General features: G+C 37.9%; 1 protein-coding gene across 3 annotated transcripts in view; it reads right to left on the bottom strand.

Moving 5' to 3' along the window:
• The window catches only part of ENPP3 (ectonucleotide pyrophosphatase/phosphodiesterase 3), a 91,978-nt gene that overhangs the window by 53,738 nt on the left and 14,177 nt on the right, over positions 1 to 24,063 (bottom strand). For 2 of the 3 annotated variants that reach the window (XM_035296727.3, XM_054254437.2), the window contains exons 5-8: positions 21,366 to 21,426; positions 15,336 to 15,433; positions 3,334 to 3,413; positions 231 to 350 (exon numbers count right to left, since the gene is read on the bottom strand). In XM_035296727.3, the coding sequence (XP_035152618.2) occupies positions 231 to 350; positions 3,334 to 3,413; positions 15,336 to 15,433; positions 21,366 to 21,426 (359 nt within the window). Of the gene's footprint in view, positions 1 to 230; positions 351 to 3,333; positions 3,414 to 6,290; positions 6,601 to 15,335; positions 15,434 to 21,365; positions 21,427 to 24,063 lie in introns of those variants that run through there. The other variant, XM_054254438.2, reaches the window with a different exon arrangement.

Raw genomic sequence — 24,063 nt, 5'->3', positions numbered from 1 at the left:
GATAGATACATTTATAATCCAACATGCACATTTAAACAAAAGCTGTTTGAATTAACAACCACAAATGTTTTAAAAATTCAAGTTATAAATAGTGGTGAAACACCTTCCCACCCTCAGCCCTTAGAAACTAGATGGGTGACATAGAACTCAAAGTGGGGTGAGAAGTGTGACCTCCTGTCACATTGAGAAATGGCAGTTACTTCAGTTGCCACGTGTATAATGCTACATACTGGTTGCCCTTGCCACCAGGCTGGATTATTTTGCTCCTTTGAAGAAAGTGAAAAATTCTTGTTGAGATTTACATCATACATATTATTGTCAATGATGCCATGTGATTCCGGATACAAGCCCTAAAATGATAATTTCAAAAAAGATGTAAGATAAAATATTAGTAAAATATAAATTTAAATTAAAATAGCACACAATCTATTACTCATATCTAGGAAAGATACTATACACCTTTCAACGTAAAACACATGGACCTGAACTTAAATATCAGGAGATATAGTCATCCCTTGGCTTCCATTAGTTTCATGACCTCCCTCAGGCACCAAAATCAGAAGATCTTCAAGTCTCTGATAGAAAATGGCTTGGGATTTGCATATAACCTATGCATACCCTCCTGTATATTTTAATCATCTCTAAATTACTTATAATAGCTAATACAATGCACAGGTTATGTCAATCATTGTATTGTTTAGGGAATAGTGACAAGAAAAGTCTGTACATATTCAGTAAAAATGCAGTTTTTTTCCAAATATTTTTCCTTCCTTCCTTCCTTCCTTCTTTCCTTCCTTCCTTCCTTCCTTCCTTCCTTCCTTCCTTCCTTCCTTCCTTCCTTCCTTCCTTCTTTCCTTCCTTTCTCTTTCCTTCTTTTAGGTTTGGGGTACATGTGAAAGTTTGTCACTTAGGAACAAACCCTGTGCAAGGGGTAAACATGTGTCATGAGAGTTTATTGTACATACCCAGGTACTAAGATCAGTACCCAATAGTTCTCTTTTCTGCTCCTTTCCCTCCTCCCACCTTCCCTCTTCAAGTAGACCCAGTGTCTGTTGTTTCCTCTTTGCGTTAATAAGTTCTTATCATTTAGCTCTCACTTATAAGTAACAACATGTGGTATTTCGTTTGCTAAGGATGATAGTGTCCAGCTCCATCTATGGCCCCACAAAAAAAGATCTTGTTTTTGTATGGCTGCATATTACATGGTGTATATATGTACCACATTTTCTTTATCCAGTCTGTCATTGATGGACATTTAGGTTGATTCCATTCAAATATATTTTCATCCCAGAGTTAGTTGAATCCATGGATTCAGAACCCACACATATGGAAGGCCAAGTGTGTATATATATCTATATATTTTCTTTTAAATTTTTTACCTGCATGCCAGTATATATATATATATGTACATATATATATATGTGTGTGTGTATATGTGTATATATGTGTGTATATATATATGTGTGTGTATATATATATATATTTTTTTCTAGTTTACCATGGTTTATAGCAGCAAATAAATTACATTAGGCTGATGGCTTGTGCTGATGGTGTTAATATAACTTTTGTGTGCTAAAAAACTGTTTAACTGTTTGTTAAAGATTCACATAGTAGAGTAATGGTTAGCCACTGGTTATATTATCAATAATAGCAAGAAATTTACTAGATAGAAGCTTTCTATATATCAAATATCTCGACAAAATTGAATTAAAGGGTGTTACCAGCATTTTAAAGGCAGCCTGCCCAGTCTCCATCCACCTTCCCTGCCATCCATCCATCTATCCAATCCCACATATTTATTTAATCATTCCACACGTTTCTATTGAATGCCTATGGATTTTAGGGTCATTATTTTAGAACATCACCACGTATATGAATATCTATGCATACATGTGTATAAAATATATAAATGGTAAATTAGTAGCACTTTTGCATAATCCATTATTTTATGTATACACATACATATATGTAGTATGTAGTATGTATTTATATTTATGTGTATACAGTCAATTATTATTATTCATAGTAGTTATATTCTATAAAGTTGTCATGAACACTGAATTAATGATTACTAAACCATTACTCCTAGGAAAAATACAGAGTTATGTTCCTGAGATCCTCTGGTTACAACATTTTTTGTCTTCTAATCAATACATAACCTTCTTTTATAAGTGTTTCTGTTTAAAGTCACCTTATTTATATATATTGTTGGTTCACTATAACTCATGCCTGAGCAAAGTTTACCTAACACACATACTTCCTCTGTAAGGCAATTCACAGCCTTCTTGCTCTTAGGGATAGCAGAAAGCACTTTGGTACTATACAAGGGGACAATTTTAACTAGTGACATGACCCAAGAAAAAGCATGAGCATATAAAAAGTATAGCATTCGATAGACAGTAAGATTGTGAAAATGTTACTTGTTTATAATGTTACAGCTAAAACAAGAAAGCAGAATGTCTCCTGGTTAGACCTTAGCTAGGAACATGTGACATGTGCATTGGGAAACTCAACTTTTTATGCTTCTTTGTGATGGCTGCAAATGACCACAAATGCACTATACTTATTGATTTGGAGGCTAGAAATAAATTTTAGTGAGTAGACAAACCCACAAACGTTGAATCTGCAAATAATGAGAATACACATACATTTGTATAGGGGTTAAAATTTAAATGTCATAGTTACTGTTCCATAGTAACAAAAGACTAAAACCCAAAGTAATAAAGACACAAATATCCTTTGAGGCAGAAGGTGCCTTAAAATGTGTTCTAAATCTATCCATCTTAAATAACTTAATTTTTATTTAAGCTCATTTTAATCATTCTACCTACATCTTTTTATACACTAAGGTAATTCGCTTGCTTTTATTGATTTATTTAAAGAGATGTAGACAGTGTTAATTCATTTATGAAAAATAAGTTCTATCAAGTTAATTACAATGAAAAGACTAGGAAAGAATGAAATTTTCCACATCAAAGTAGTTGTCCCTCTATATAGCTTACTGTTCTCAGCCAACCTTCAGATAAACAAAGGGCAATCAAAAGACCAGAGGAAAATGGTATTTCTCACATCAAAGGGTCTGTTTTGGGTTCGACACAGGTGAGTTAACCTAAGGCTGGACATTTACTCATAGCTCGTGCCTCACAGCTCTGGAGTGGCCTCACATTGAGCCATGACTTTCCAGCCTGAATTGAGCCATGAACTATCCCCACATGTGCTTGATTCTCAATTCAGGGTAAGACACTGAAATCAGCCGGTTCCTGCCCAAGCATGTCTGTCTTATGTGATCAGTTCTGGTCTTTGGCCTGTCTTACCACTGGGTCAGGCACTTACCGTGACAATGGTGTAATGATTTGGGAAGGTTTTGGTAGGATACACAGCTCTCATGTATTTTGAATGAATTCCACACGTTTCTACAACAGAATATGATGAGAAATTAGGAAGTTGTTTCTTCTTCAGTTTTCGGATAACTAACAATCTGAACGTGAAATTCTCCCAGAAAAATAGAAAACAAACTAAAAAGTGGATTGAAGAGGGAAAGAGGTTGAAATTCTGGCCTCTAAGCTTCCTGCATTCCAAGGAATGTCAGCCTTTTAGGAGAGGAATGAGCTAAATCAAGGTGTGTAGATTTTTTCTGGAAGAGCCAGTGATACACATGTTAGGCTTTGCAAGGCGATATGGTCTTTGTTGCAACAATTCCGCTCTGCCATTGAGGCCCCAAAGCACGTGTAGACAATACAAAAACAAAAGAACATGGCCATGTTTTAATAGAACTTTCTTTATGGACATTGACAACTGAATTTCAGGTAATTTTTACATGTCACGAAATATCCTTCCTTTCTTCTGAGCATTTAAAAATGTAAAACAGACTAGGCCCAGTGGCTCACGCCTATAACTCCAGCCCTTTGGAGGCTGAGGCAGGCAGATCACTTGAGCTCAAGAGTTTGAGACCAACCTGAGCAACACAGTGAAAAGCTCCTCTCTACCTAAAAATAAAAAGTTAGCTGGGCATCATGGCATGCACCTGCGTAGTGCCAGCTACTCTGGAGGCTGAGGTGGGAGGGCTGTTTGAGCCAAGGAGACAGAGTCTGTCATTGAACCACTGCACTTCAGCCTGGGTGACAGAGTGAAATCCTGTTTCAAATAAATAAATAAATAAAATATTTCTAAAATAAGTAAAACAATTCTCAGTATATACGGCAGGTCATACACAAACGAGCAGAGGGAACCAGCTTTGGCCTACAGGTTACAGTTTGTTGACCCCTGAGCTAAATGTACTCTCTATCATACACTGCCAGCTTTGTTTGCTTTATATAGCATTGGCATCTAGCTGATAGTTCTTACGTGCAAAGTATCTAATATAACAAAAGTCAACACTACTGTCTAGATTGAAAACGGATTTGACTTGTTCAACTGCATAAGACCCTGTCATGTAGCACTGTTTACAAATTAAGCTAACTTGACTGCTCCTTACTTGTAGTACAGTTTCCATTTGACCAGGGAAGTTTCCTTTGATCTGTTTTTCACAAAGTATGGCAGTAATTTCGCTTCATTGCTCTGTTGTTTTCAATCTGTGCAATAACCCTGTTTAAAGAGGTCAGAACCGCTGGGACACATTGCTACTTCCTCTGCAGCAGCGATGTACAAGGAATTTTCCACACCAAAATTGTGTTGCCTCTACTTCTAAAATAAGCTTCACTATTATAGATTCTCTTTAGGTCAAAACAAAACATGAAATTGTTGTCCAAAAGGTCACAAGCTTTTCTGCTGAACACAATGAGTGTTTTTGGGATTAGTCTCCTTCCCAGTCTCTGATCCAGGAATTTACTCCTTCAGAAACTTCTAGGGCCCCATATCAAGTCCACTACATAAGATTCTCTGATGCGGGTTGGAAGGTAGGAGATGAAGGAAAGGAAGTTCAAAAAATCTTTTTTCTTTCTTTCTTTCCCTCTTTCTTTCTTTCTTTCTTTCTTTCTTTCTTTCTTTCTTTCTTTCTTTCTTTCTTTCTCTCCTTCTTTCTTTCTTCCTTCCTTCCCTCCCTCCCTCCCACCCTCCTTCCTTCCTTCCCTCTCTCTCTCTCTCTTTCTTTCTTTTCTTCTTTTTTTTGGAGTCTTGCTCTGTCACCCAGACTGGAGTGCAGTGGTGCGATCTCAGCTCACTGCAGCTCCTGCCCCTGCGTTCAAGTGATATACCTGCTTTAGCCTCCACAGTAGCTGGGACTACTGGTGCCTACCACCAAGCCCAGCTAATTTTTGTATTTTTTTTAGTGGAGATGGGATTTTGTTATTTTGGCCAGACTGGTCTCAAACTCCTGGCCTCAAGTGATCCACCTGCTTCAGCCTCCCAAAGTGCTGGGATTACAGTGTAAGCCCCTGCACCCGGCCAAAAATGTACATTTTTAACAAGCACCCTAGGTCATCCTAATGTATTCAAGCTTGAGAACTGCTCGAGGGCTTTATAAAACAACTTAAGATTAAAATAACCTTCATTTTTCTTTTTTAGTCAATACCACCAATAAGTAAATCTTGATCTCAATTAGGGAAAGACATTTAATATTGTTAAGAAGTTATATGACAAGAAAATAAAATGAGATCTAGTCCACTTATGCAATTAAAATAATTTGAGAAAATAGTCATACAATGAACAGATACATAGAGTCAGTTTCTGTTTTAATTTCCTTGAAAGATGGGTGACAAACTCAAATTCCTAAATGAGTAAAGCTAGGGTATAAAATAAAATGCAAACTAAGCTACCAGTATTGTAAAATACTGGTAGGTGTTGTACACCTACTCTAGTTACGTGATGTCATAAACAGGATACATCTGCTGACTCTCTATAGAGTCAAGCTACCATTTTGTATCACCTGCCCTTGAACCACAGCTACTGAAGAAAGCCCACAAAAAGCACAGTCTGCTACAATTGTTTCTTCTAAATATGAATAATTTAAGTTAGGCTTGAACAGACTACTTCTGGAAAGACTCAATAAACCAATTAGTTATTGCCTTCGCAAAGGAAAAGTAGGAAGATCAGGAAAGAGGTTCATTCATTTATTTTGCTATATAGCCTTGAACATTGCTTTAAAATGTTTATGTGTATGTTTTACTTCTAAAAAAATTTTTTAAAGTACCAAACAAAAATATCTGAAAATGTAAATGAGATAAGTCCATGCAACTAGGTTTATGGTAACCAGAAACTCTAAGAAGCAGCAGAAGTCTAAACGGGTGAGTAGGTAAAGCAACCAAAGAATGTACAGATCAAAACTACAATGTAGGCCAGGTGTGGTGACTCACTTCCGCAATCCCAGCACATTGGGAAGCCAAGGCCGGCATCATCTGAGGTCAGGAGTTCAAGATCAGCCTGGCCAACATGGTGAAACTTTGTCTCTCCTAAAATACAACAAATGAGCTGGGCACGGTGGCACATGCCTGTAATCCCAGCTACTCGGGAGGCTGAGGCAGGCGAATCGCTTGAACTCAGGAGGCAGAGGCTGCGATGTGCAGAGATCATGCCGCTGTACTCCAGCCTGAGCAACAGAGTGAGACTCTGTCTAAAAAAAAAAAAAGCTGAAAATAAGTACTTTCATTTTATATCTAATTTAGTAGAATAACTTCTTAGATTAGCCATAATATTGGCCTGTATCATTTCTAGCACTCAAAAAAATAGAGAATAATAAATTCTGCAGGGGCTTCAGTCTTCCCAAAGTTGCTGATATGCCTTCAAGCCCTTGGCACATAAAGAAGAATGGTCAAAAGAGAGCAGAGAGGAATGATGTTAGCAAGATGACAGAATAGGAAATCTTGGAAGACTTCCCACAGCAGACACAATCATTCAGTAGCCACACATAAACCAATTCCATCTGTGAGAAACCCAGAAACTACTTGAGAGGCTCCTGCTTACCAGGCAAGTATAAAACCAGTTACATTGAAACCAGTAGGAAAAGCAGAACCATTTCTCTGACATAATACTCATCCCAGAACAGTGCTATATGATCAGAAGAGAACTCTCAACTTTTAGCTTCTCCCCAAGGAGGGAAAAAATTGGACCACACATCAAACACTCCAGTTTTTCCAAGTGGTATCTGAGAAATTGGCTAGAAGATCTGAGACCCAACATGTATTAGTCCTCTGGGTGCTACAGAGAACAAAGAGGAGCTTTGAACTAGCACGCAGGCACTCACCACAGCTTCTCCTGATAAATCAGGCAATAACCCCAACTCCCAGCTTCTCCCAGGGGAGGAAAAGAGTTGCACTAAGTGTCCAATGCCCCAACTTTTCCAGGGACTGCCCAAAGGACTGGCTTTTTCTGTTTTGCTTGTATTGAAGCACTAATGGAATCCAGTATACCCTAGTCACCTGGGAGGCCAGTAAGAAAAAACACAGTGGTTTGATGTAGCATGTTAGTCACCACAGCCCCTCTCTCTGGTGTGGCACAAATGGGGAAAAAAGCAAAAAACAAAAACAACAAAACAAAACAAAATCCAGATCCCAACTTATCTCTGGGGAAAGAATTGGACAAGACGTCTAGTGATTCAAAGTCTCTGGTGACTGCCGAAGGAGTTGGCTTCAGTTTCACTTATCTTGGAGCACGAATGGGACCAATGTACTCTAGACACTTGAGGCCCCTAAGAACAAAGAAACAAGGTTGGACTAGCATGAAGGTTTAAGGGGCCTCCAGAATCCCTGATCAGGCCAACTGGTGAGGGTTTCTCCTATCTATGAAAACCTAGAAAGGTGGCTGTTTTGTCCAATGTGCAAATGCCAACACAAAGAGCAAAGGAAAATGAAGAAATGGGGAAATACGTTCAAAACAAAGAAACAAGATAAATCAGAAATTGACCTGAATGAAGCAGTGATACAATTTTCCTAACAGACATTTCAAAATAATTGTCATAAAGACACTCATTGAGGTGATGAGAACAATGCATGAATAAACTGAAAATTTCAACCAAGACAGGCAAACTCGGACTGGCCTCTTAAAACCATTCAGGCAAAGGAGCAAAAAGAAAAAAGAACAAAAGGAGTGATGAAACATTAAGAGAACTTTGAGACACCAACAAGTGGACTAATATACCCATGATGAGATTTTCAGGAGAAGAAAAAGAGGAAGAACCAGAAAGTTTTTTCAAAGAAATAATGGCTAAAAACTCCCAAATCTAGCAGGGAAAAAATGGGCAGTCAGATCCAGGAAGGTTGAAAAATTCTAAACACAATTAGCATAAAGAAATCCACACCAAGACTAATTATAATCAAATGTCAAAAGTCAAAGACAATGAATGTTGAAGGCAGCAAAATAAAAGCAACCCACGATATACAAGAGAAGCCCTATAAAACTATCAGCAGGGTGCTTTTTCTTTTTTCATGTAGAAACCTTACATAACATTCAACCCAGCTCAACACATTTTTTTTAAGTATGCATGGAACATTCTCCAGGATAGAGCACAGAACAAGTCTTAATGTATTTAAGAAAATCATACCAAGTATTTTCTCCAACTACAGTGGAATAAAACTAGAAATTTGTATTAGAAGGAAAACTTAAAAATTTAGAAATTATGTTACACACTTGAACAACCAACGCATCAAAGAAGAAATCAAAGGTGCAATTAGAAAGTATCTTGAAACAAGACGAACGAACATGAAAATGGGATGCAGCAAAAGCAGCACTAAAATGCAAGTTATAACAATAAATGCCTACATTAAGAAAGAAAAACAATTTTAAATAAACAACTTAACTTTGCACCTCAAGGAACAGAAAAAGGAACAAACTGAATCCAAGGTTAGCAGAAAGAAGAAAACAAGATTAAAGAAGAAATGAAATAGAGAATAGAGAAACAATAGAATAAATCAATGAAACCAACATCTGGTTTTTCAAAAAGGTAAACAAAATTGACATACTTTTAACTAGACCGAGAAAAAGAGAGAGAAAACTCAAATAAAATCAGAAAGAGAAGATTACAATTGATACTGCAGATATAAAAAGGTTTGTAAGAGAATGCTACGAATGATTATATGCCAACAAACTGGATAACCTAGTAGAAATGGATAAATTCATAGAAATATACAGTGTACCAAGACTGAATCTTAAATAAATAGAAAGTCTGGATAAACCTATAAACAATAAGGAGATTGAATCAATAACTAAAATCCTCCCAAGAAAAAGACCAGGACCAGATGGCTTCATTGACAATTTCTCTACCAAATATTTGAAGAACTAATGCCAATTCTTCTCGAACTCTTCCAAAAAACTGAAGATAAGGGAATGCTTTCAAATTCACAAGTCTAGCATTACCCTGATAAAAAAGCTATACGGACATCAGAAGAAAAGATAATTTCAGGTTAATATTTCTGATGAAAATAGATGCAAATATCTTCAACAAAATACTAGCAAACAAAATTCAAAAACACAATGAAAAGATTATACACCATGATCATGTGGGATTTATCCCACATGGGGTGCAAGGATGTTCAACATATGTAAATCAATTAATGTGATACATCACATTAACGAATGAAGGATAAAAATTACATGAGCACTTCAATAGAAGAAGGAAAAGCATTTGATAAAATTCAACACCCTTTCATGATAAAAGCTCTTAATAAACTAGGAATACAGTCATGCATGGATTGCTTAAAGACAGGGATACATTCCTAGAAATGTGTATTTAGACAATTCCATCATTGTGCAAACATAACAGGGTGTACTTAAACAAACCTAGATGGTAAAGCCTACTATGCACCTAGGCTTATGTGGTAAAGTCTGTTAATCCTAGGCTACAAATCTGTATAGCATGTTGTTCTACCTCATACTGTAGGCAATTGTAACATAGTGGTATTTATATATTTAATCCTATCTATCTAAATATAGAAAAGGTACAGTAAAAACATGATATAATGCAGACCACTTATCGTGAATGAGGACTGCAAGACTGGAAGTTGCTCTGAGTAAGTCAGTAAGTGAGTGGTGAGTGAATGTGAAAATCTAGAACATTACCGTAAACTACCATGGACTTTATAAACACTGCATACTTAGGATACACTACATTTATGGAAACGTATTTTTTCAATAGTCAATTAACCTTAGCTTACTGTAACTTTTCTATTTTATGAACTTTTAATTTTTTTAACTTTTTGACTCTTTTGTAATAATGCTGACTTTAAGACACAAACACATTGCACTGTTGTACAAAAATATTTTCTTTCTTTGTATCTTTATAAGCTTTTGTTTTTTAATTTTTTGTTTTTACTTTTTAAATGTTTTTGTCAAAAACTAAGACACAAACGCACACATCAGCCCACCCCCACATGGTGTCAAGGTCATAATATCACTGTCTTCTACCTCCACCTCTGGCCCCACTGAAAGGTCTTTAGGGGCAATAATAGGCATGGAGCTGTCATATTCTATGATAACAGTACCTTCTTCTGAAGTACCTCCTGAAAGACCTGCCTGAGGCTGTTTTTATAGTTAACATTTTTAGTAAGTAGGAGTACACTCTAAAATAACGTACAAAGTGTACGTGTAGTATAAGCTTGGCACAGTGGCTCATGTCTGTAATCCCAGCACTTTGGAAGGCCAAGGTAGGAAGATCAGCTGAACCCAGGAGTTTGAGACCAGTCTGGGCAACATAGTAAGATCCCATCACTTAAAAAAAAGTATGGTATAGTAAATACATAAACCAGAAATGGTCATTTATTATAATTATCAAGTATGATGCAATGTACATAAATGTATATACTATAATTTTTTATGACTGGCAGTGCAGTAGGTTTGTCTTGACCAGCATCACCAGAAACGTGTGAATAATGCATTGCACTATGACATTATAATGGCTTTGACATCACTAGGTGATAGGATTTTTTTTTTTTAAAACAAGATATCACTCTGTTACCCAGGCTAGAGTGCAGTGGTGTGATGATAGCTCACTGCAACCTTGAACTCCTAGGCTCAAGGGATCCTTCTGCCTCAGCCTCTTGAGTAGCTGGGACTACTGGCACACCCCATTGTGCTCAGCTTATTTATTTTATTTTTTTTTTGGTAGAGATAGGGTTTCACTTTGTTGCCCAGGCTAATCTTGAACTCCTGGGCGCAAGCAATCCTCCTTCCTTGGCCTTCTGAAGTGTTGGGATTGCAGGTAAGAGCAACCATACCCAGCTGGTGATAGGAATTTCTCAACTCCATTATAATTTATGGGACCACCATTATATATGCAGTCTGTTGTTGACTGAAACATTGTTATGTGGCACATGGCTGTGGAGAAAAATTACCTCAACATAATAAAGATTATATGAAAAGTCCACAACTAACAACCTATTCAATGGTGAAAAACTTAAAGTTTTTCCACCTAAGATTAGGAACAAAGCAAGAATGTCCACTCATCTAGCCTGAGCAATTAGGCAAGAAAAAAAAAGGCATCCAAATAGGAAAGAAAGAAGTAAACTTGTCCCTGTTTGCAGGAGGTGTGATATTATCAACTGAAAGCTCTAAATAAATTTATTTAGAACTAATAAATGCAGTAGAGTTGCAGGATTCACAATCAACATACAAAAATCAGTTGCCTTTCTATGTACTAATAATTAACTATTCAATCTCATTTATAAACACTGAAAATAATGAAATTCTTATAAATAAATTTAACCAAGAAAATGAAAGATTTGTGTATGAAAACTATAAAATATGGGTAAAAGAAATTAAGGTGGACACAAACAAATGGAAAGACACCTCATGTCATGACTGGAAGACTTCATATTGTTAAGATGCTCCTATTACTCAAAACAGTTTGCAGGTTCAATGCAATCTTTATCAAAACCATAATGACATTTTTACAGAAATAGAAAAAAATTTAAGTTTATAAGATCCCAAATAACCACAACATTCTTGAAAAAGAACAAATCTGAAGACATCAAAGCTTCTGATTTCAAAATATATTAAAAGTCTTCAGTAATTAACATGTTACTGGCATAAAAACAGATACATAGACCAATGAAAAAGAATAGGGAGCCCAGGCTGGGCACAGTGGCCCACAACTGTAATCTCAGCACTTTGGGAGGCCAAGGCAAGCTTAAACTCAGGAGTTCAAGACCAGCCTGGACAACATGGCAAAACCTCATCTGTACAAAAAATACAAAAATTGGCCAGTCATTGTGGTGTGTGGTGCCTGTAATCTCAGCTACTCAGGAGGCAGAGGTTATCATTTAAATTTAGGAGGCAGAGGTGACAGTGAGCTGAGATCACACCATTGCACACTCTGCCTGAGTGACAGAATGAGACCCTATCTCAGAAAAAAAAAGAGAGCCCAGAAATAAATCCATGCATATATAGTCAACCAGTCTTCAAAAAGAGTGCCAAGAATACACAATGGGGAAAGAATAGCTAACTCAACAAATGGTGTTAGAAACTGGATATCCACATGCAGAAAAATGAACTTGAACCCTGATCTGATACCATACACAAAAATCAACTCAAAGTACATTAAAGATTTGAAATAAGACCTGAAACTATAAATCTTCTAGAAGAAAACATAGGGGAAAATCTGAATGACGTTGGTCTTGGCAATGGTTTCATGAATATGATGACAAAAGCATAGGCAATGAAAGCAAAAATAGACATACAGGACTACAACAAACTAAAAAGCTTCTGTACAACAAAGGAAACCATCAATAGAATGAAAAGGCAACCTATGATATTTCAAACTGTATCTCTAATAAGGAGTTAATTTCCAAAATATATAAGGAACTTCTATAACTTGAGAGCAGACAATCTGATAGTCTCATTAAAAAATGGGCTAATGACCTGAATAGATATTTCTTCAAAGAAGAAAGATATCGTGCATCTCTAAAGATATACAAACATCCAATAGGTAAATGAAAGTTGCTCAATGTCACTAATCATCAGAAAAATGTGTAACAAAGCAAAGTGAGGCCAGGCACAGGGGTTCACACCTGTAATCCCAGCACTTTGGGAGGCTGAGATGGGAGGGAAACATAGCAAGACTTCATCTCTAAAATAATAACAACAATTAAAAATTGTTGGTTTCCAGGGGCTGGGTAAAGGGGAAATTCAGAATTGTTAATCAATGGGTATGAAATTTCAGTTTTAGAAAATGAGTAAATTCTAGAGATCCAGTGTACAGCATTGTGCCTATAGATAATAATACTGCATTGTACACTGAAAAAAATCTGTTAAGAGGGTAGATCTCATGTTATGCATTCTTAACAAAATTTAAAAAGCAGACAGCACATGACATCTGCTGTGGCCCATATAAGAGCTCTACTGTTCATGAATGCCAACCTTGCAAACTCTAATCTCCAAAACTCTGCATATGTCACCTGTGGGGTCTTTGCTGTCTACCTGCTACTTCTGGTCCTATTTGATACACAGTTTCCCATCCAACTTTTCAAGAAGCCTTTCTTCTAAATAGGCCAAATCGACTCTATCCCACTTGACAATTTCCTTATCTTGCCCTAGCCTTGTTTATCTGCTACCACCTGCACTAAGAAAGACAATGTTCTTGGGCCGGGCACAGTGGTTCACGCCTGTAATCCCAGCACTTTGGGAGGCCGAGATGGGTGGATCACCTGAGGTCAGGAGTTCAAGACCAGCCTGGCCATCATGGTGAAACCCCATCTTAAAAAAAAAAAAAAAACTTGAAGGAAAAGAAAAACAATAAACCAGTAAAACTGACATGAAATTTGAGAGCTTCAGGGATATAAAACAGGGCCTAGAAAAGGGAAGAAAGAAACTCCAGGGCCATGAAGAGTGTGGGCCCTTGGGTTAGCTCTCCGTTTCTAACTTTACCACTTCTTAGCACTGTGTCCTTGGATACTCAACTTCTCTTTTAAAATATATATATATATTATATAATTAAATATACATATGTTATATAATTAAATATACATATAATTATATATAATTTATAATATATATATAATTAAATAGAGACAAGGTCTCACTATGTTGCCCACACTGGTCTCAAACTCCTGAGCTCAAGGGATCTTCCAGCCTCCGCCTCCCAAAGTGCTAGGATTACAGGCATGAGCTACCACATCCAGCCTCAACTTCTCTTTATTACTACCTTTATTAAATTGTGTGAAGTCCAAGTATCCTAACACAGAAGTACATTATAATAAAGCTAATAATAAAATAATTATAACAATAACTTAAAACCACCCTGTTAGAGCTCTAAGTCCAGGCCTGGCCATTTTAGCCTTGGTGACCTGCACGTTCACTCTGAATGGTCTCCAGGAACCAGAAGGTCTGAAGCAACCACAAGTAGCCAGGTGGCCACAGAAGGAAGTAAAACAAGTTGTTCCTGCCTCAACTAATTGCTCTACAACCCGCATCCATTATTCCTGTTCAGCCTTGCAAAAATCTCCCCCTGGACATTGGGTTTCTCAAGACCCTCACCGTTGTAACTGTGTAATCTACCGCACCCTCCCCTCTGACTGCAACTGATACTTCCCACGCTTGTGATCATGCCTGATTGTAATAAATGACCCCTACCTTGTAACCATGCATCTGTGATATCCTCCCCCTCCCCAAGATAGGTTACCACCTTTAGTTGAGCATTTGCTCCAACCTATAAAACCAATTCCCTCTCCTACCCTCTTTGCCTAACTTCTTTCTGCGATTTGGCCCACTTGCACCCAGGCACGAAATAAACAGCCTTGTTGCCCACACAAAGCCTGCCTGGTAGTCTCTTTGCGCAAGCGGTACGCGTGACACATCCAATGTACGCCACATGTCAAATAGCTATTTTTAAAATGCTACGTGCACATTCTCACAGTAATCTATCAGGTGGGAAGTCACCATTTCACAGACGAAGAGGCTGGGGCACTAAAAGGTGAAGGAAAGTTACCCAAGACCTCACAGCTAGCAAGATGTAGAGCCAGGTTGTAGGCAGTTTCATTCTGGAACTGAAATAGATCCTGGATTTGATATCTCCTGAAGTGGTGGGAGGTGCTGGGTCTGCCTACCCCACCAGGCTCCTTCTGGATCCGGTCCTTGTTATATCCACCTTGCTAAGACCCAGAATCCAGGTCTGACAAACATCACTTTCAAGGCAGTACACACAAACAGATTTCCACAGGACAGAAGTTACCTTCAAATACAAAACAAATCAAAATAAACAAACAAAAGGATGAGCATGCTACCAAAATAAAGGTAGGAGACACAGAAAGTGTGAAAATACTTTTCCAACAGAAAGAAGATACCATGTGGTAAAGTCAGAGAGGATCTAGGCTCAGACAAACCATTAAGGTTAAAAGTCAGAAAAAAAGTTGCATCATCCAGATGTTGACTATGTGTCTTTACCATTTGCAGGCCACTAGTTATAGAAGACTTACTCAGTTTATTGATATTTGGCATTAAAGAATCCCATGTATCTAAATATTCCGCTCTAAATCCATCCATAGAAAACAAGATAACTGGTGGCAGGTCAAACCTGAAAATGAAAACAAAATGTGTCCATTGTTTTGATTGTTTAAAAATATATACCTTTCTTTGCTACTTACAATTCTCTAAGTTAGAAAATTCTTAGAAAGTAGAGTAAGAAAATAGTTCTGGGTTAAGTAATGATCACTAAATGCTACCATCTTTTGGAGATCATTTGGATATGGAATTTACAAATTCTATAGTTTTGAGATGTTTTATTATTCTAAAACTCCACATTTTTTGACTTTTTCTTCTAGGACTTCAGGATATTTATATATATCTCAAAGGCATTGAAATCTTTTTTTAGACCTGTCTTTCAGGCAAAATAATTGGGGTAACTTTTGGGCCATCACCAAACACTGTAATTTTGTTTATTTTTATTTATTTATTTTTTTTGAGACGGAGTTTCACTCTTGTTACCCAGACTGGAGTGCAATCGCTCGATCTTGGCTCACCGCAACCTCCGCCTCCTGGGTTCAGGCAATTCTCCTGCCTCAGCCTCCCGAGTAGCTTGGATTACAGGCACGCGCCACCATGCCCAGCTAATTTTTTGTATTTTTAGTAGAGACGGGGTTTCACCATGTTGACCAGGATGGTCTCGATCTCTTGACCTCGTGATCCACCCGCCTCGGCCTCCCAAAGTGCTGGGATTACAGGCTTGAGCCACCACGCCCGGCCAATTTTGTTTATTTTTATTTTTAAGTTTTTTTTTCAGACGCAGTTTCACTCTGTCATCTAGGCTGGAGTATAGTGGCACAATCTCAGCTCACTGCAATCTCCGCCTCCTTGATTCAACCAATTCTTGTTCCTCAGCCTCCCAAGTAGCTGGCATACACCACCACACCCAGCTAAATTTTAGTAGAGACCAGGTTTCACCATGTTGCCCAGGCTAGTCTCCAACTCCTGACCTCAAGTGATCTGCCCACCTCGGCCTCCAAAGAGCTGAGATTACAGCCGTGAGCCACGGCACCTGGCCTAAAATTTTACTTCTCTGATACACACACATATTTCACAGATGTATAGTTTGATAAATTTTCACTAACTGAACTCCACTGAGTAGTCATCATCCAGATGAAGAAACAGAATATGATCAGGCTGCTTCTGCTTCCTCTGGTCACTAAACTTTGCAAACCACACCCCACCAAGAATGATCAATATCTTGATTTCCAACAGCATAGATTAGCTTTGTCTGTTTATGTACTTACATTTATATGCAAATCAAATCACATTCTTTTACTTGACATTATATTTGAGATTCCTCGGATGCCAGGCATGGTGGGTCATGCCTGTAATCCAAGAACTTTGGAGACCAAGGTGGGTGGATCACCTGAGGTCGGGAGTTCAAGACCAGCCTGACCAACATGGTGAAACCCCGTATTTAAAAAAAAAAAAAGAGAGAGATTCCTCCATACTGTTGTTGCAGGTAATTATGGATCACTCATTCCCACGGCTAATATTCCAATGAAAGAATAAACCAGAACTTATTCTACTGTTCATGGACACTCGAGTACTTTCCAATTTGGAAAATTATTAGGTTTCCAGACCTAAGAGAGCCTGTGGTTTAAAGCCATTGACATGAAATTCTAAATCAGGAATGTATTATGACACAAATCAGAACAGTGATTGTCTTTGGCACGTTAAGGGTGGGAAGGAACATGAGACATATTTCTGGGATTGTGGAAATATTCTATATGTTGGAAATATTCTATATTGGTGAGTTACATAGCTTCATGAATTTCCAAATTGCATTATACTATACACCTAAGACCATTTCAATGTGTACGAATTAGGATACCTCAATTTAAAAATAAAAATGGAAAACTGGAACTGTTTGAACTGCAGCGTGCAGAAAATTTACTAAGAAATTAAAGTGGCCTAATTGCAATTTACGTGGGAACACACTTCTTTGTTTATAAAGTCATTAACATAACTCTGATTAAAAATTTTGTATTCATAAATATGCCATTAAAATAACCTTGAAGATTTAAGACAGGGTCAACTGTCTGTGGGATCAAGAGTGGAATCCAAAGAGTCAATGCACCCCTTTTTTAATGGCCAGCTTGCCTGTTCAAGCTAATTAGAGAGTAAATTTTACATTCTGCTGACATGAGCATTCCTGTAGCTAAAACATCCTTAATTATTTCCTAAAGATAAATTTATAAAGATCACATTTCCTGGTCTTGGGACAAACTTTCAAAGGAGACTAAAATATTCTCACAATTCAAATTCATTCCTAACAGTTTATATTAACTTATATAGTACTTTCATAAACAAGACAGGTGGTTGGGACTTCATGCAAATCATGATGTATTGGTTATTTCATGGAGTAAAAGTTGTATCTTCTTTTTATTTTTATTTCTCTGATTGCTAAACAACTTGAGCATTGCCTCCATATCATTTTTACTGCCTGTGATGAAGCTCAAAGAAGAGCTCACTCCATGTCAAGAACTGTCATCTCACATCTAGTATTTCACCAGGATCAGGCAGCTTACCCAGGTGACCCACTGCAAGTAGGGGCAGAGCTAGGCTATTGGCTCACATCTGTCTGATTTAAGAGTCTAAGCTCCTTACTAAACTATGACCACTAGCAAAACAGTAAAGCAAACAAGCAAAAAGAAATACTAGCATAAATGTCTGGCAAGAGGGCTTTATGTAATGTCTTCAGCCACTAAAATTTTTACCAGCAAATATTATTTATAGTGAGCAGAATCATCACTGTCCATTTTCTATGCAGGGATGGAAGGTATGAGCCAAGATGACTTCAATGGAATAAAGGGACTTAGTGGATAGCAGGCGACGGTCAGTGTTCTACTGGCCACCACTACCACCCCTTTCCTTACCAGGTTCCTTTCTAGTCTTGTCTTGCTTCGAGGTTGCCAAATCAGTCCTGTAATTTCTCTGGGATGCTGCTCCAGCTCTCAGATCCTCAGGTGGACAGTGATTTGCCAGTTTGGAGTAGGGCATTCTAACTAATCATTTGGGCTTAGTTGTCTAGGTTTACAAAGACTTTAGTAAAAACCTTCCTGCTCACCTACTGTCTTTCTCCTCCCAGTTATCAACAGGAGGAGGAGTCTTGGTGCCTCAAACAATTCTTCCCCTTATTCACCCCCTTACCCCTTCTTCTGGTGAATTGCACAGTGTTAACAGGCTCAGCCTATGACTTGAGGGAGTGTCATGCCGCGGACACTCTGGGTCCTTGCTGCCTGGGTTTGCTTCCTGCCTCCAGCAACCACTAGTAATGCAGCACTGGGCGAGTGATTTCACAGCTTTTGCCTCATCTCATTCTTTGTAAAATAAGGATGGAGATAATAGAGCCTACCTCAAAGGGTTTTTATAAGGACTAATGTATAAGATGACTATGGTGCAAGGAATATATTGGCACATAATAAGAACTATGTGAATGTTAGCTTGTATTACTATGCTCTTTAGAGATGAATTGACAGTGTAATTTGAACCACGAGAAAAGGCCATGGGCACACCTTAATAGATTCAAGTATCAGGTTCATCTAATAAAACAAATGACTAAAGAAAAATTTCACTAGAAAAATATTAACAATTTCTTGAGTACCTCTTATGTATCCTGCACTAGAACTAACATTAATGTACCATTTGATAACTCACCAAGCATCCTTCCTTGCTTTAGGTCATTTAATCCTCACCTGAGATCTTCTGACCCTGACATTGTTGTTATTTCAGTTTCATAGGTGAAGCTCAGAGAAGTGATTACTGCAAAAGACCTACAGGCAAAATCAGGACTCAAACTCATCTCATTTTACTCTAATCCTTTACTCTTCCACCGACCAGGTGTGAAGAGGGCAGCTGAATCTGAGCTACAAACCAAAATCGCATGGGACAAAAACAGGTGCCTTATCCATAAACATTTTAAAAATGAAATAACACTATTTAAAAATGCCTCCACTGGGCCAGACACAGCAGCTCATGCCTGTAAGCCCAGCACTTTGGGAGGCTAAGATGTGAGGATCACTTGAGCCCAGAAGTTCGAGACCAGCCTGGGCAACAGGGAAAAACACTGTCTCTACAAAAAATACAAAAAGTAGCTGGGAATGGTGGCACATGCTTGTGGTCCCAGCTACTTGGGAGACTGAGGTGAGGGGATTGCTTGAGTCTAGGAGGTGGTGGCTGCTGTGAGCTGTAATCACACCACTGCACTCCAACCTGGGCAACAGAATGAGGCCCTGTCTTGAAAAAAAGAATACCTCCACTGGTCAGCACCGAATAGTAGTTCATTCCCAGAATTCTGGGAAGCAGGGCAGGAGGATCACTTGAGTTCAGAAGTTTGAGTCCAGCCTGGGCAACATAGTAAGACCCTGTCTCTAGAAGAAAATACAAAAAATTTTAGCTGCGTGTGGCGGCCCATGCCTGTATTCTCAAATACTTAGGAGGCTGAGATGGGAGGATAGTTTGAGCCCAGGAATTTGAGGCTTCAGTGAGCTATGATCATGTCACTGCATTCCAGCCTGGATAACAGAGTGAGACCCTATCTTTTAATAATAATAATAATAAACTTAAATTTAAAAACTGCCTCTATCAATTCTTTCTAAAGCCAAGTATTCCTTTCTATTTCATCCACCTTACCACCATTCTTCCACTACTTGGCCCAGAAAAAGTGTGAAGGGCAGAGAGGTGGATGGAGAAAAGGGGAATCCATGCTGGCTTGAGGTGATGCATAGGAGGGGTGGGTAGGGGTGTCACCTCACGTGTTTATCACCTGTGCCTAATGACAAAGCCCTCCTCATTCACCCTTCAGGGGACTTTCTTTCATTTCAAGGCCTGCACAAACCTCTTCCCCTGCCCTTAATAAGAAGAAATTTGAGGTGCCAAGATGTTAACAGAAAAGAGTTCTGGACGGATATGGTGGCTCATGCCTGTAATCCTGACAATTTGGGAGGCCAAGGAGGGAGGATTGCTTGAGGCCAGGAGATCAAGATCAACCTAGGCAACATGGTGAGACCCTATCTTTATTAAAACAAGACAGAAATTAAGTTATTTTAAAAAGGAGGCCGGGCACGGTGGCTCAAGCCTGTAATCCCAGCACTTTGGGAGGCCGAGGTGGGCAGATCACGAGGTCGAGAGATCGAGATCATCCTGGCCAACATGGTGGAACCCCGTCTCTACTAAAAGTACAAAAATTAGCTGGGGGTGGTGGCGTGAGCCTGTAGTCCCAGCTACTTGGGAGGCTGAGGCAGAGGTTGCAGTGAGTCGAGATTGTGCCACTGTACTCCAGCTTGGCGCCTGGTGACAGGGTGAGACTCTGTCTCAAAAATAAAAGAAGGAAAAGGAATTCTGGCAGAAGTGATTTCAATCTAGATCTTTGGAGTGTTACTTATTTAATATTCCAACCAATTTTTTAAAGTCATTACTGTGGCTGGGTATAGTGGCTCATGCCTGGAATCCCAGCACTTTGGGAGGCCAAGGCGAGTGGATCACTGAAACTCAAGAGTTTGAGACCAGCCTGGGCAACATAGTGAAACCTCATCTCTCTATAAAAAAAGAGAGAGAGGGAGAGAAAAATAAAAAATTAGCCAAGCCTGGTGGCATGCCTGTAGTCCTAGCTACTCAGGAGGCTGAGGTGGGGAGGATCACCTGAGTCCGGGAGGTCAAAGCTACAGTGAACTGTGACTGCACCACTGCACTCTAGTCTTGGCAGCAGAGCAAGACCCTATCTCTAAAACAAAAACTAAATAAAATTGTTGTTGTAAGACGTGAATATAATACATTAATATGAAAGGGCTTTGTAAAAAATAAAGCAAACAAAAGTCCATTAGGACTTGGAAGCTGCAAGAAATCTAATCCTTTGTGAACAATTCTGTTTTGAAATATATACGAAGTGGAGGAAATTCCACTCTGTATATCAGCTAACTACATTCTCCTGTGCACCTTTGTTAGAGGAAAATAAAAATCCCTGTATCAGTCATGCTCACCCTTCTGGACACTGAGACTGCTGGGCTGTGTCACAGTTTTCTTCCAGCCACGAGGTTTCTCCTGAAAAGCATAAGATTGAAATCTTTATACATGCTGCACCACAGACAAGAAAAGAGAAGCAAGTGTTCAATTGACATGATCTTCCCAAACTACCTAATTTGTGTTACTCCCATGACTAATTTCTCCCAAAACACGTAAAGTGCATTTTCACTTGTTGGCAAAGGCAGTGTCTCTAGTGACTTGCAGAGACCAGTCATCTGTACTAACTGAATACCAGGAAGTCTATCTTTACCAAGAGAAACAGAGGGGATTCTTTTTTTATTATTATTATTTTGAGATGGTGTTTCACTGTTGTTGCCTAGGCTGGAGTGCAATGGTGTGATCTCAGCTCACTGCAACCTCTGCCTCCCGAGTTCAAGAGATCCTCCTGCTTCAGCTTCCCAAGTACCTGGGACCACAGGCATGTGCCACTACACCAGGCTAATTTTGTATTTTTTGTATTGTTTAGTAGAGACAGGGTTTCACCATGTTGGTCAGGCTGGTCTCAAGCTCCTGACCTCAAGTGATCCACTGCGTCAGCCTCCCAAAGTGCTGGGATTACAGGCATGAGCCACCACACCTGGCCCCAAAGGGGATTCTTTTAAATAAAAACAAGATAATTATTCTCTTCTTGATAACTTTTTCCCCTCAATAACAGTATTTTCCCAACTGCTAGAATAAATGGATTTAATAAATTGATTTAATAACTATAGACGTATAGTCTAAAAAATAGAAAAAGGAAAGTATCAAAAAAAAAAGAAAGAAAGAAATAGCCAACAAGAATAACTGATATCAATTGGGGAAATTTAACAAATGTTTAAAAACAAAAATCAGCAAAACCAAAAAAATTTGCTACATGAATATTTCTCATTGTAGAACATTCTAGCTAATTAGTGAAGTAGAAATGACACACTATGAACGTCACTACCTGCAACCCTCAGTGGATCTAGGCAATGATTATCAATGGCTAACATATCCCAGAAAAGACACCTGCAGACACGATGTACCTCCTGATGGAAATAATCTTTATCGTTTTAGATATGTACTTAAAATATGTATCTAAATACATATTTTAGATGAATGATACTCTAGGTTTTGCTTTGAAACAATCTAAAATTATGGAAGAGAGGTTGGGGGTAATACTGAGTATACGTTATTAAAGGAAAAAACCTAAAACGTGGAAATAGGCAAGAAGACTGATCACTAGACTTCATTTTAATGTCATTCTGGGAATGATCTAAAAAGCCCAACAATGTATTATCCAATTACCAAGTGGTATGTATCTTTATCCAGCTTACTCTTTATTATTCATTTTACAAGTTATTTAAGAGTAATAGGTAACTAGTAGAAAACAAAAAGCAGCATAACTGATTTATGCCTGATAGCAAATAAATTGTCCTATAGAAATGCAATTCATTTTTGTCCCACCAAAGATACAGTTTTAGTGATTTTATTCCAACATTCTTTCAGTCTTACATACATATTTTGTAGCTTAGTTTCTTATTCTCTTTGAACCAGCTTTAATTCTAGTTGGTTAACTTACAAATGCTTTAGTAAATCTTTGATGTGTTCAATTTGCATTCAAAATTATACTTTGTCAATGTATGACAAGATTGGTCATAAATTGCTAACTGCAGCAAATAGATGACGGACTTAGAAAACATCACAATATTCTCTCTACCTCTGTATGTGGTAGAAATTTATCATAAAGCTTTTAGAATTCTAAGCCTAACAAAATATAAAAGTCATTAACTGGTTTCTCATACGAAAATGATTCAATTCTCTCAGACTACTCTCAGAAGATACAATTTTGACAAAAACTCTCAAACTACTCTAGGAAGATACATTCTTGACAAAAATCACTTAACTTTTTTTATTCTAAAAGCTGTAGGCACATTTAACATTTTAAAATATTAAGTGTTAAATCCTCAGAGTGATAAAGCATTTATATTATTTTAAAAAATAAATTAAAATGATTACATTAACTCCATCAGAGTAACCAGTGAATTCAACAACAACAACAAAAATTACTGCATGGCCTAAAGATCCATCCTGAGATTAAAAAGTTCGAAGTCACCAAATTGGAGCAGAAGAAGGGAGACTGGCGAGGTCAGAGGTAACATGGTCAGTGAATTTATTAGAGAAAGAAGCAGACTCGAACCTATACTTGCCTTGTGAAATTAAAGAAATTTTTAAATGATGCGATATTGAATAGTAAATTCTGAGCAATTATTATTTTTAAAAAGGAGTTATCATTTCAGGCTTTTCCAATAACTCTTTTCAGCTGATTTGCAATTATATTTTGTATAAAAACTGATTTGTCCATTGGTACAAAACTAATTTTCTACTAGCAGATTATAGTTAAGGTTTCTACTATAACATTTTCCTCCTATTTCAGAAATCAGAATCCAACCTAATCTCTTTTTTGTCAAAAGTATTAAAATTGCCAGCTCTGTTTGGTGTGAGGTTATAAAAAGGGATTGATAGCTTAAAAAATTTGGTTGAGATACATATATATATATGTATATGCATTTTTCATAAATGTCATCAGATGTTCGGAGGAATTGGTGAATTTTTTTTAAGTCGCATCACTTATAAAGTGGGAAGTGGGTAGAATAAGGAGTTGAATAACCTGAATTCTAATCTTGACTCTACATT

This window comes from Callithrix jacchus, chromosome 4 (assembly GCF_049354715.1).
Source record: "Callithrix jacchus isolate 240 chromosome 4, calJac240_pri, whole genome shotgun sequence".
Lineage (NCBI taxonomy): Eukaryota > Metazoa > Chordata > Mammalia > Primates > Cebidae > Callithrix > Callithrix jacchus.
The sequence above is the reverse complement of the archived record's forward strand: the minus strand, read 5'-3'. Positions and strand labels throughout refer to the sequence as shown.